The sequence below is a fragment of the Scaptodrosophila lebanonensis genome, unplaced genomic scaffold (genome assembly GCF_003285725.1).
Source record: "Scaptodrosophila lebanonensis strain 11010-0011.00,11010-0021.00 unplaced genomic scaffold, SlebRS2 tig00000080-arrow-pilon, whole genome shotgun sequence".
Lineage (NCBI taxonomy): Eukaryota > Metazoa > Arthropoda > Insecta > Diptera > Drosophilidae > Scaptodrosophila > Scaptodrosophila lebanonensis.
This window is the reverse complement of record NW_022060561.1, coordinates 3607613-3620709: the sequence shown is the minus strand read 5'-3', so window position 1 is coordinate 3620709 and position 13097 is coordinate 3607613. Positions and strand designations below refer to the sequence as shown.

General features: G+C 35.1%; 2 protein-coding genes across 2 annotated transcripts in view; one reads left to right on the top strand and one right to left on the bottom strand.

The window, feature by feature from the left end:
- Positions 1-13097, top strand: part of LOC115626071 — a 130095-nt gene that overhangs the window by 51834 nt on the left and 65164 nt on the right. The window lies entirely within an intron of this gene.
- LOC115625666 overlaps positions 1-13097 on the bottom strand; it is a 41397-nt gene that overhangs the window by 23517 nt on the left and 4783 nt on the right. The window contains exons 2-6 of the mRNA XM_030520802.1: positions 11778-12151; positions 9140-9312; positions 6452-6517; positions 4046-4186; positions 3792-3921 (exon numbers count right to left, since the gene is read on the bottom strand). Coding sequence (XP_030376662.1) covers positions 3792-3921; positions 4046-4186; positions 6452-6517; positions 9140-9312; positions 11778-12151 — 884 coding nt within the window. The remainder of the gene's footprint in view (positions 1-3791; positions 3922-4045; positions 4187-6451; positions 6518-9139; positions 9313-11777; positions 12152-13097) is intronic.

Genomic DNA, 13097 nt, shown 5'->3' with positions numbered 1-13097 from the left:
TGCTCAAAAATAATGATTATCGGTTGAGTTAAGCATTATATTCTGAGCACATCAATAGAAATGTTAATAGAAATGATTTAATAAATTAAATCATTGCCATACAAATGTAAAGAAAATGTTTTTTATTACGTTTTTAAATCAATTTTATCAGTTTTTCGTGCAATCCTAAAGTCAACATTTTGTGCAAACTGTCTATTTGGGTATTTTTTCAGCAATGTGAAAAATTCTCTTCATTGCAAATAAATCTTTCCATTTTACCGCACTTCCAATTTGGTATGCTTAAAAGGTATTATTGGTATGCAGTCTTTCAACATATTTTGAATATTTCCACGCTCGAAATGATGAATTTGTGAAGTCTAACAGCTGGAAAAGACCAACAAAAAAGGCACATAGGCTTAAAAGGCAGCTTTTCTTTCTCAAAAAATAATTCCAGTACTTTCACAAATAATTTGGAAACGACGTAAAAGTATTTGCATTTTAAAACCCATGTTGCGTATACGTAATATGTATACACTGTACACACTGTACATGCATTCCATCCTTTGTCCACAAATTCTGCCAATCGGTAGACATAACAGGGAAGGCAAATATTTTTCTCATATACTTATTTTTGGAATTTTTCGTCAGCCAACAAATTTAAATGATTTTAGTTTCGTCGTTATTTTTGCTTGTTGACATTATTTTTAGACCGTCCGCCTATAAATTCATATATAAACCTTACACACACACACACACAGAAGACGCGTTTGCGTTCATGTTATTATAAAATATTTTAAATTGGCCTTTTGTCCTAATTTCTAAAAAATTGTTCGGCAAATTTTCAAAATACTTGGCTGGCATTGGTAGTTGCTGTGAACTGATATTTTCGTTAAAACAAAATCAAGTTTAATGTTCCGCTTGCCATGGCTTATCAAAGCGGATGGCCCGACCACATTTAATTTAAAATTAAACTGAAATACTCTGAATTTTAATTGTGTTTTATTTCCATTCAATGCTAGAAGCATCCCGAAACCAAATGAAACACTGTAATTGCTTTTCACTTGAAAACGGGCACACTTTTCTGGCTCTGTTTTGCTTTTTAAGAATTGTATATTCTTATATGCATGACACACCCTGTTGGCGTACAGAAAAAACTCGAGCTACTTCACGAAAATGGAGTGAAGCGACCAAAAAGTATATTTTCATTTCAATTAAAATTTAATTGAAGTAGACGATGACACAAATGTCAAATAGCAGTCAAGACACCTCTATACCGCTATGCCTCTACACCATACACAAACATTAACACATACCTACATATTATGTGTGTCTATGTAAATGCCGTGCCGTCTGTAAAATTGTGTCAGCAAACAGGCAGTAAGGCATGCCCCCAGGCGGCACTTCCACCGGTCTCCCCCTTAACACCACTCGCCCACCCACTACCACCAAACTTATACACACAGCCCATAGGCTGTCTGCATGCTCCTCTCACTCATTAGAACTGGGTGGTTGCGAAAAATGTTTGCTTTATTTCATCTTTTTGACAGCTTTTATTTACTTTGGCTTACACACTCAGTCTTCTTCAATCTTAAAGCCGCTTCTGCGGAAAATGCTTTGGAGAAAGAAATAGAAGTGGAACCAAGTCTTATCTTTGACGCGGCGCCAAGTGTTCTTTTATAATTGAAGGTCCCTTCTACTTGACGGTGTTGTTGTTGTTGTTGCTGTTGACAATTATGGCACTTTTGACGGCGTCAACAACATCGCATCTGAAGTTGAGTTTTATTTTGGCTTATCATTTTATTTGATAATGCCAAAAGTGGGGCTTTCCTAAATTTTAAGGAGCTTAGTTGGCACTTTTTGCAACTTTCAGGGGCTGCTATATATAGATGGCTAAATATTACAGCAAAAGGTACTGATCGGTATGGGTACTCGAATCGCTTTCAAGCTTGGGAGATTTATATGCTTTAACTAAGCAGAGGTGTGTGAATAATTTACGAACTTTAAAGATATTTAAATCTGAGTGACACATAATTTGCACACAACTTTTTAAAGTTTCAAGAAAGGCACAATAATTAATTAATTAATAGCGTAATTAGCTCAATTAATTATTGGAATCTTTTGACAATCTTGCCTTCTAAGGCTATTACAATGCAAATATTTTTGTGTTGCTTCTATATAATATTTCAACATATACTAGATTTTGATCAACATTTAACTATTATATCCTACAGCAATGGCAACATTTAAATTGAAAAAAGCAGATATGAAACGGGCATTTGTTGACAATCAAAGCTAGTGCAAGATTGGATTTGAATCGCACTACTATAGCATAAACATTTTGCAATAAGATGCACAAAACAAATTGAATAATAATAGATATTTTTTGAAAAAACTGGAATGGAAAGTGGAACGGGTGAAGGACTTTAGAAAATGGACTTGTAGACAAACTCGAAATTAAAAAATGATAAAAAGTTATATGTAAATACATATTAATAAAAAAGTAATATATTAATTTTAACATTATAAAAAAATCTCCGAACAATGTTCTAATGCCGACCTAAAGAAAACTTTACTTTTCACGTATAGGAATACAAATTTATTTGCAAATTTTTCCCAGTACACTTTAACATTAGAGCTCTTTTGTGTTGTGTAGTTTCTTAAATACGCACATTTAATTCTTTTTGATAACTTTTTAGCAAATGTCTTCGAAGCACTCATACAAATGCACCCTAAAAAAGTGTTCCTTTCAATTTTCAATGTGTTGCAATTCCACTCAATAGGAAATAATTGATTCAGTAAGGATTCAATGAATTGGAATGAGACAGTATAAATGCTTTTGCTACAAATTTCATTCAATTGCAAAAGAATATTAATTTAAAGACTATTGCTACTCTCTAAATACTTCCTCGAATAATTTCTGCAGTAATGTTACAATTAAGCGGAATGGAACAATGTAAATACTTTTTTCCTAGAATTCCATTAAATGAAATTATTGCAAAACAATACTCGAAAAGTATTAGTACTCTATAAAGGTGAATGAATTTTCCCCAAGAATTTCATTTAATGGCTATTAAAAAGTTTCCGTAATTGTTGCAAAACAATATTCTAAATGTAGCTAAATACACGTATTTGCAATCTATAAATACTTTCTCTCATAACTTTATTTGTAATATAACAATTTTATTGGTTTTTTCCAAAATGTCCATGACCTTTGAAAAGTTGCTGCAATTATTACAAAACAATATTTGAAGAGCTTTTAAATACTTATTTGCTGTAGACATTTTCTTTTCTATAAACAATTCTCCCCACGCATGGATGACTGTATAAAGTGCGAGTCAAATATTCTTGTCAATAAACAATTTAGCAACATTGCCATTTACCACAATAGCGATGATAAATGTTGAAACACAAAAGCTGTCAGCAGACATTTTTCATCACCCCCAGCAGTCAACGAACCACAGGACCACCAACCATTTGACACTCTCGACTCTTGTCATATATATATTTTTGTATTTTTTTTTTGTCCAGCTTTGTGTGAGTTTTGACAGAGTCAGAGTCAGAGACAGTGACACAGATGGAAGAGGAGGCTGGGTTGGGGACAATGCACAGAGCAATTTCAGTGCATTTTTATTATTTTCCATATGTCATTTGCTCATAAATCAGTCAAAAAAGTGCAACTTCGCTCAAAGTGTTGACAATTCCATTTAACGGGCTTGCGGCAGTGTTGGAAAACAGTTTGGGAGCATGAGTGCATGTGGATTTGCGATATTTGTTGCGGCCAAATACTTATACCATATAGACTAGACTCTTACCATTAGCTCTCTGTCCGAAATAATTGCGCCAAATGTAATCGACATGACGGGGCCCATAAGCGGCGAAACCAACATGGCCGCCACAATATTCGGAGAGTTGTTCTCGACCAGACCCAGCGCTGCCAGGGAGCTGAACAATGGAATGAAAAGAGTGGGGGGAAAGATACGCATTATTGGGTAGCAGTTTGCTTTTGAATGGCCTGCAGCTGTTGCTGGGCACGGCGATTTGTTTTTATATCTCAACGAACACTCACTCGGCGGTAACAATTAGCAGCAAATAGTCGAAGGACAACGATCCGCCCGCCCGCACGCCGTCCACCACCTGCTTGACGGTCAGTTTCGATTTAATTGATTCCACAAAATTGTTCCACTTGGACTCGTCCTCGGCATCCTCGCTGTAAATAAATAAACGAGCGCGCATAACATTCAATGGGCAGAGCAGAAGGTGAAAATTATTCTCTACACAGTTGCCTCTGGTTGGGTTGCTCTTCTAACTGTAATTACAGCAGCATGCTCCAAATGGCCCATACTACTTACTACCAATTGCGCGAAATGCATATTTCAATCTAAATTGTGGTCTACCACTTCATGTCAGTGCTCTAAAATGTGCGCCATCGTGACGTATACGTAATGTTAGCTAACTTTTCTTAACTACTGTGTGTGGACAGAGGCAAATAAGTTCGTCTGCACTTTTCTTTAATTCTTTTTTTAAGGTATTTAGTTATTATGTTTATAAATATATATTACCTTTATTTTGTTACAACTTCTTAATTTGTAATGTCTGCGAATGAGTTTCTTAAAACTTCAAATTAAATACCTTAAACCAGTCAGTTGCCTTTAAAGTTTCCTCAAATTACCCAGAGGCTGCAATTAATGCTTAAGTATTTCGGTTAACCTTACAATTATTTCGTACATACGAGTAGTTATGATCTTTTCAGCCTTAATTGTCCAGTCCAGCATAAAATATTTTGCTACCCACACATTCTGCTGCCATTGTGCTCATAAAGCTAGCATTCAAAAATTCATTTAACTAGCGCTTTATGGGAGGAATAGTCATAGACAGACCTTGCATATGCATGTACATTTCGGCAGCTTCCTAATATATATATATATATACACACACACATGCACAGCTAAGGACAATCACTCTGAGGCAGTAATAAACTTGACAGGACAATGGGGTGTTAGGGGTGTGTGTGGGCGTTGGACTGCGGTCTGTGGCTAGACAAGACAATAAAAAGCGACGTGGCAAAAGCAAATGTCACACTGCCTGTGGACAGACAGACAGACAAACAATGGCCGCTGACTGGCAAGTGATACTGCGAGTGAGAGTGAGTCTGCGAGTGAGAGTGAAAGTTAATGAAATGACTGACATCGCTTTGACACGTAGCTTGTAAAAAGCGCTAAAATTAGTTTTAGAGAGTTGACTGTTACAGCGACACAAAAGCCAACAAGCCCCAAGGCAGCTAGTGAAGTGGGGCGCTTAGCTGCCTTACAAAACCACTTGAAAGAAAAAAACAAACGACAACCATACATAACTGTTTTTTGGTTTTTGCACGCCACGATGCAATACAATGGAATGCAATGCACACACATACACTCAGCGAAAAAGGGCGATCTGCAATTTACGTCGAATCTAAATCAAATTGACAGTGCTTCTGAAAACCTATAACAATAGCAATTCAAGAAGAAATTCCATTTAACCTAACACCAAAATATGAATATGAATATATGAATATATATGAATATATATATATATATATATATATATATATATATATATATATATATATATATATATATATATATATATTCATATATATTCATATATTCATATTCATATTTTGGTGTTAGGTTATATATATATATATATATATATATATATTTTTTTTTTTTTTTTTTTTTGAAGTTAGGACTGTAGTTGCCAAGTAATATCAATTCCAAGTCCACAATAAAAATCTTGTAAGATTTAAAAAATTTGATGGAAACAAAACTTTTAGTCTTGGTATAAGAACTTCCGAGCTGATTTGTCACTGAATATTACATTCTCGACCACATAAAAATCATCGATCGATGAGCCCTACTTGCAATTTGTATTTATTCTTTTCAGGTATGAATTAATGGGTCAATGTAAAAAGATACAAAAATTTATTAGAATTCTATAAATTCAAATAAATATAAATTTTAAAGCTGGACTCACATGCTCGATAAGTGCTGTAGATGTGTTGGACCATCTATATATTGCATTTTTTTAGAAAGTGATTTTATTAAACATAATTCATAACTTTATAAAGCTATTTAATTTATTCATAGAATTGAAAGTCGTGTTATTAATATTGGAAAATAGCAATATCACAAAATAATTTTTGGTTCTAAATTACATTTATTCTTCTCCTGCCAGCCCTAAATATTATTCGCTTGAGAGGAAATTATTCCTTCCATTCTTCCCACGAGAAAATAAAGCTGTTACACTGTTTTTATTTCCGCAGCCCTTTTTCCCCTTTTTTATCAAATTACTATCTATGTTGAGTCGATGAGAGTCTACCTCTAGTGACTGCGAAAATCACTGATCAGGGATGCAATACAATACCCATATACTTGTACATACAAAAAAAAAAACACCACTGAAAACTAATATATACACATACTTCTGCACTTACCTGTAGTCATCCCGCATGTTGGCGGCATCTGTGATGGCATCATAACTGACGCTGCAAGGCAGCACGCTGTTGAAAGAGAAAGAGAGCGAGAGAAAGATTGAGAGAAAAAATGTGCAAAAGTGAGACGGAGAGAGAGATATTCATGTATTTCAAATAACTCATGCATTCTTTGTTGCTTTCGTTAAACACATGACTCGCTCGGCTGCCGACAACTGAAAACTGACAGATGACTGCCGTGTTTAGCATTGCCTGAATGCCATAGGAATGTAAGCGTGTTGCATAACCAACCAACCAAGCTCTTGCACCCGTCCTTCCATGCATGCAACAGCTTTTAAAGAAAAAAAAAACGAGAAGCGTGCGCTCGACTTTTATATACCCTGCATCAGGCTTAGAAACAATTTCTTAGGCTTAACTGCAAATAAAACCTATAACTAGGTGAATACGCTATTTAAAATGCATTTGTGAACGACAACAACCACAAAGATTAAATAGTCAGATATAATATACTTTACAGTTGTACAGTACAGAAAACTAAATACTATATGTATATTACTATATAATACTGTATTCCTAAGTTCTAAAAGAAGACAATTGATTCGAGAACGAATTAACAAGAATTAAATGTCGAAGATTACTTCTTTAGATGGAAATAAAGGATGTTCGCCATTAAACGGACCTGAAAAACAAGCTTACTTAGTTTGGGGATACTATTTCTTGTACTCTCCGAAATCCTTGCGTTCATGCGGACAAGCTGACGGGCAGTTCGACTGATCTCCTGCCGTTCAAGAATATATATCTTCTGCCAGGCCGCATTCTAGCTGTTACATACATTCGCACTAAACTGGTATGCCCATTTGCCCTACTAGGGTATAAAAACTGCCTCTGGCTAGGATACTTAATTGAATTCTTTCTCTCATTAAACAGCTTGAATTGCACTCAGTTTGCTTTTCGCACACACGCTCTGCTCAGCCCAAGTCCTTTGTGACAGGTCAGTCTCCTTTCGCTTCCGCTTCCGCCTCAATCTCTGCCCTCAAGATGCAGAGCTACACTGTCTTGTTGCTGTCCCTTGAAAGAACGGCTTCCTTTACAGCTGCTGGCTAACTGGCCACACCTTCTGTTGCACTTTAATTCCTTTGCTTAATGCCATTAAATGATTATCACACCCACTTATTCACTTACAGAACAGTATTTTTGTTCCTGTAACCCCTCCCCCATCTCGTTCACCTTTAGTATCTGTAGCTGTTGGTCTTTGCCAACTCATCTTTAATTTATCGTGTACTTCTACTTAGCACAGCTCATTGTTTCTTCCTCTGAATGTTCTGCAGCTTTATTTACTCTCCCCCCACCCCAACTGTGCTTAAGAGCTTGGCAATCAGCCTAGGATGGGTGAAAAGGGGATTCGTTGCCTCGTATCTGTGCACTTTAAATTGTCGAATGAAATTAAATTTAGTTTCAAGTACAGACTTCAAATTTAAATTGATGTTAGTGTAGTTATTTGTTCAAGATACACTATTAAAGCAATAGCAATTAAGTGCCTCGAACACATCGATAATTTGTTGTGTACTTTAATAAGTGTTCAAATTTTACATCAACAAACCATTAGTTTTTTCTTTACTAAATTTAGAATACGGTGTAATATATATTTGAAATATATATTCATTTATGCAGTCTTGTATTTTTGAAAACTTGAAAATATTTAGTCTTTGTTATGGGTTTCTTTTGAATAAAAATAGATAAATTATAGCTGAATGGGGCAAAGATATGTAACTCTTTTCAAATGTTGATTTAAAAATATAATGCATAAAAAGTTTAATTCATTCCTTTTCAATAAAAGTGGAGTTAAAAATTTAAAATATTTCAAACTAAAACTCACCAAACTTCTCTTTCTGATTAAAATATCACTTCAGTATTCAATTATTTTAGGCATTAGTATCTTCATAAAGAATCGCTTTTTCACCTTTACTGCTTTTTCTGAGTAAACTGTACTGACTTGGTTTCTGTTGATTAAATGAGTCTTTTTTTAGAAACGGAATTGTATATTCTCTTAAAAACTGTTTCACTATTTAGAACTATTTAGAAAACTGTATCTTTTCTTCTCTTATACTCCACTTTTTAGCTATTCCGTGCATCGTCCCTCTATCGTTTCTTAGGTCCTGTCAACTGTGCCAGCTGCCTGAATTCAAATTTTAGTTTAGCTGCCTCTTATTCTCAACTCACGTGCCATTCTCTTAAATACTGCAATAGCGTTCAATATGCAATTTGAACCGTCCGGGCTCTGCTGGCAAAATCAATACGCACTCCCAGACCTATTCCCGGGGGAGGTATTGGTAGCTCTGCTTTTCTTATTTTTCACTTCCATTTCCGCCTACTCGCAATCAAAATATGAACTTGCCCAGTCGGTCACCTGCTGGCTAAGTTGCCAAGCCGCAGTCGCTAAGTTCGAGCAACTGGCCGGCAGCTTTGGCTTAAGTCCTGGCTGCATTTTTTATTAAAAGCTACGTCGCCGTTGTCGTCGAACAGCTGTTGCATGGCATTGAGTGGGTCTGCAGTTTGTGAACAGGCAGTCTGCCTGCAAACTTGATTGCCGGACGGACGGACGGACGGACGGACAGACTACTTGACTTTCCTGGCACGTTGCACACGCCCCAATGCCCAGCCGTTTGGCGCTCGCTCAATGTCTCAACTTACCTGACACTGGAATTCAATTTAGTACCAATGCCCAACTCTGTTAGACAGTGTAATGTTGTCTCACAGGGCTCGCCGGCTTGCAGTGGAAAAACGACGTGATGAAAATATCCTTTTTTACTTGTTGTCCAAGTAACGTGCTCGATTTCAAGCTTGACAAGTAACTCTTCAAGTACCTGCAAAGACCGACACCCAACTCGATAAGAAAGCAACAAACAAATAAAAGCATTCTTCAGCCGAAAATGGGAAACTTAACAAAGTGTTGAAACTATGCAGACTGCACGCCCTTCTGCTTCTGGAGTGGATTATGAAAGAGTACCTCAGCATTTAGCATTTAGCTGAGAAACACTTTACACACTTTTCCATCAAATAAATTCTATTCACATCAAAAGCGAACGCTGCACTGATGTCTGAAATGTAAGCCAAAAATTGTTGTTAACTTTTACACTTGAACTGAGCCCTGAGCTTCAACCTTTGTTGTTGTTTGCCAATTTGAACGTTTGACAAAAACTCGTTTTAAGCAAACAACCACTTCAAGTGAAATATGAATATTGTGAGCAAGAGAAATTAATTTTGGCATGCAATAATAATTGAATACTTTTGTAAACTACAAATTAAAAATGAAAATTCCAAGTAAAAAGATATGTACCTTCAGAGAATACGTAGTTAGGTGCAAAAATACTTTGTAAAATGTTAATTTCTTTGTGGGTACAGATAAAGGATTATAGGATTTGGACTCTTTGGCAGTAAAATCGCGTTCGCGTCGCCAACTGCAGCATAATTCGACTATCTTTTCTTGACGCTTCAACTGCAACAGCTGAAGAGCCTCGACTGCTAAATCTAGTCTAGCTAAGTTAGTCGGAAAAGCTAAATCTTCTTTTTTTATATATATACATATAGCATCTGCTTATAAGCTAGGTCCAACTAAAGTATATAAATCAAATCAATTGATGGAATAATTGTTGAATGTAAATTTGGACAATTTCTATTGAAATTTAGCTTTTGTATCATCATTGTGAACAAATTTCTGTGATGCATTGAGCGTTCTTAGAGTAGAAACTAAATCATTTCAACTTTTCCAATCCTTTACAATCTTAACAATATTAATATTAGTTTAAATATTTATGCGGCAAAAGTAATAATCAAAAGGGAAGATTTGAATGCTTATTTTCTCTAATAAAAAATTACAAAACTAAACGATTTAAGCACTAAAAGAGTTCCAAGTTTTTGAATGCATATGCCAATTTATTTAAGCTATGCAGAGAAGATAAATCATTATTTGATAAATAAATCCAACAATTCTCCAATTCACACCTCAACCAGAGCTTCCAATTAGTGGAACTCTTGAATATTTCAAGAGAAGTCTTCATTGAAAATTCCAAGAAAAACCATTTGATTAGAACTCAGGAATATTGCACTTTTTACACTTGCACAAGCAAAATACTCGTCTTACATAACAAGCAAACATGTTGAACATATCCTAGACAAGTGCCGAAATCGGCACCAATTAGCGCTGAGAGAAAATATAATTGTGGAAAGTCAAATAGAAGACCCCAATTAGGAACGACTGCCGCCATAAAATGAATTATGTTGGCAGACACTTATAAAAATAGAAAAGAGCACAGAAAGGTAACGCACACACGTCATTCAAAGAATAGCATTTCACCTCAACTCTGATGCTTCTACATATATAGCCCGAATTCAACTCTCATTTGTCTATCAATTGTTTCCGCGTTTATGCGCACACGAATGCAGAATATCATTTCAAATCATGAATTGCAATATATTTGCAGTTGCAGGATTTGGGTTTGTGAGTAAATATATAGTGAATTGTCTAATACTCTATTACAAAATTTTAAGTGGTGCTGCCATGTCTTCACTTCATGGGGGGTGTTACAATATGTAAACGTGTTTAACCAATAACTAAACATATTGATCTGAGCTATTAAATACTATAGCATTCGAAAAAATGGACGAACCATAAACAAACTATTTTAAAGCAAACCCATACCTCAAATAGTTAGCTAAGTATAGTTGCATGGCTAAAAGACCATCTCACATTAGCAAATCCGGCGGGAAGGAAGGAAAATATATTCGACAAAGCCTATCAGTATGAAAACCAGGAATTGTTTGTGGATTTTCTGTTTTTCAAGTATCTGACGCACAAGAGAGATACATATATATTATAGTTTAGTAAAATACAAGTATACCAACGTTTTATAGCAACTACTTGTAGAATACTTTTTTGTCAGATGACTGCCAATTCAAGAAATGAAATATCTAGAATTTATGTGTAAACGAATATTCGCTGTTTTATTAGGAATTGCTATCGATTTCTAATATCCACAGCATAACAGTTGATGTCATACGTATTGTACATTTTAAATTCCATCTGGCATGCCATTAATCAATATCAAATGACACTCACTAAGTTAACACAATTTGTGGGCTATTTTAGACCGAGTATTAAGCCAAGCAGCCGCAAAGCTCACACAAAAGTATGGCCAGTGCTTGAGTCACGTTTCGTTGCTGTTAAGTGCACCAAACAACCTGAAGTGGTGCTTGTTTTTTTGGGCGTGGGAGGGGGAAAGGAGCAGGGCCAGGATTATACCATACGTTTGGCGTGACAAACGCCACTCACCTTCTCCAGCGGCACTACCAAATTGCGTTTGTCCAGTGAGACGGCCGTTGTGCCGGCAACACCTCCAACACCTCCAGCACCTGCTGTGCCGCCAGCACCGCCGCCTCGCCTGCCGCCACCTGGCCCGCCACGTCCAGGGCCAGCGCCGGCACCACCGCCACCTGCCCGTCCAGCACCCACACCCCGTCGATACTTGGGCACATTCTTGTCACGTAATTCAACTTCGAGTCGTAGTACTGCGTTGTTATTTTCCGGAAGATTGATGTTCAGATTATTATTGCCACCTCCGGTGCCACCAATGCCCATCCGGGGCTGCGACTGACCAACAGCGCCGGTGCCGGCAACTACTTCGGTTATCACATTATTTGAAGTGCCTGCAAGTAAATAAAGAAGCAGCGACAATTTCTAAAGCAATTCTCTAAAATGTAACACACTGGGAACACTTTTCATTTACTCTTAAATAAATGAATAAATAAAATATGTTCCGCAAACTAAAAGTGTGTTTACTTAAAGCTACAAGCCCTTGTTTATCTTAAACCATAAAAACTTTTTTGTTTTTATTCGAGCTATTTTATGTAAAATATATATAAACATTATAAAATTGTCTAAACGCTCTTAATTGACGGATTTTCAAAATTTATTTTATGGTTTATTCATTTGTTATTAATTTTGTTTGAAATTTCATTTAGTTTTATTTTAGTTTCTCATTTTTTATTTTTACTTTTTATTTATTTATTATTTTATTTTTTAACATTAATTGATCATAATATATGTGCTGTTTAATTCAGTTTTTTCTATTTTAATTTTTATTTATTTATATTAATAATTAACTAATCATAATTATTAAAAATTGTCTTAAACGCTCTTTATTGATGGATTTTAAAAATGTATTTTATGGTTTATTCATTTGTTAATTTCAAACAAGTTTAGCTTCATTTTAGTTTTCCATTTGTTTAGTTTTTATTTATTAATATTAATTAATCGTGATATGTTTGCTGTTTAATTTAGTTTTTCCTATTTTAATTTATTTATTTATTTTAAATAATTTTTTTCGTTTATTTTAATTATGAATTTGTATTATTTTATAGTATTTAATTTTAATTAACTATTAATTAAAAAAGCATTTTTTAATTTCATATAATACTGAAATTATACACTTTGTTAAAGCAACGTCCTTCTTCAAATAACATTTAATTTAAATTAATATTTGTTTGGCAATCAGCAATAAAGCATTTAATAAATATTTGCTTGCATGCTAATTTTTAGTGAAAATGTTGGCTTATTTACGGCTGGCGCTCAGCAAATTAAACAAATTAGATT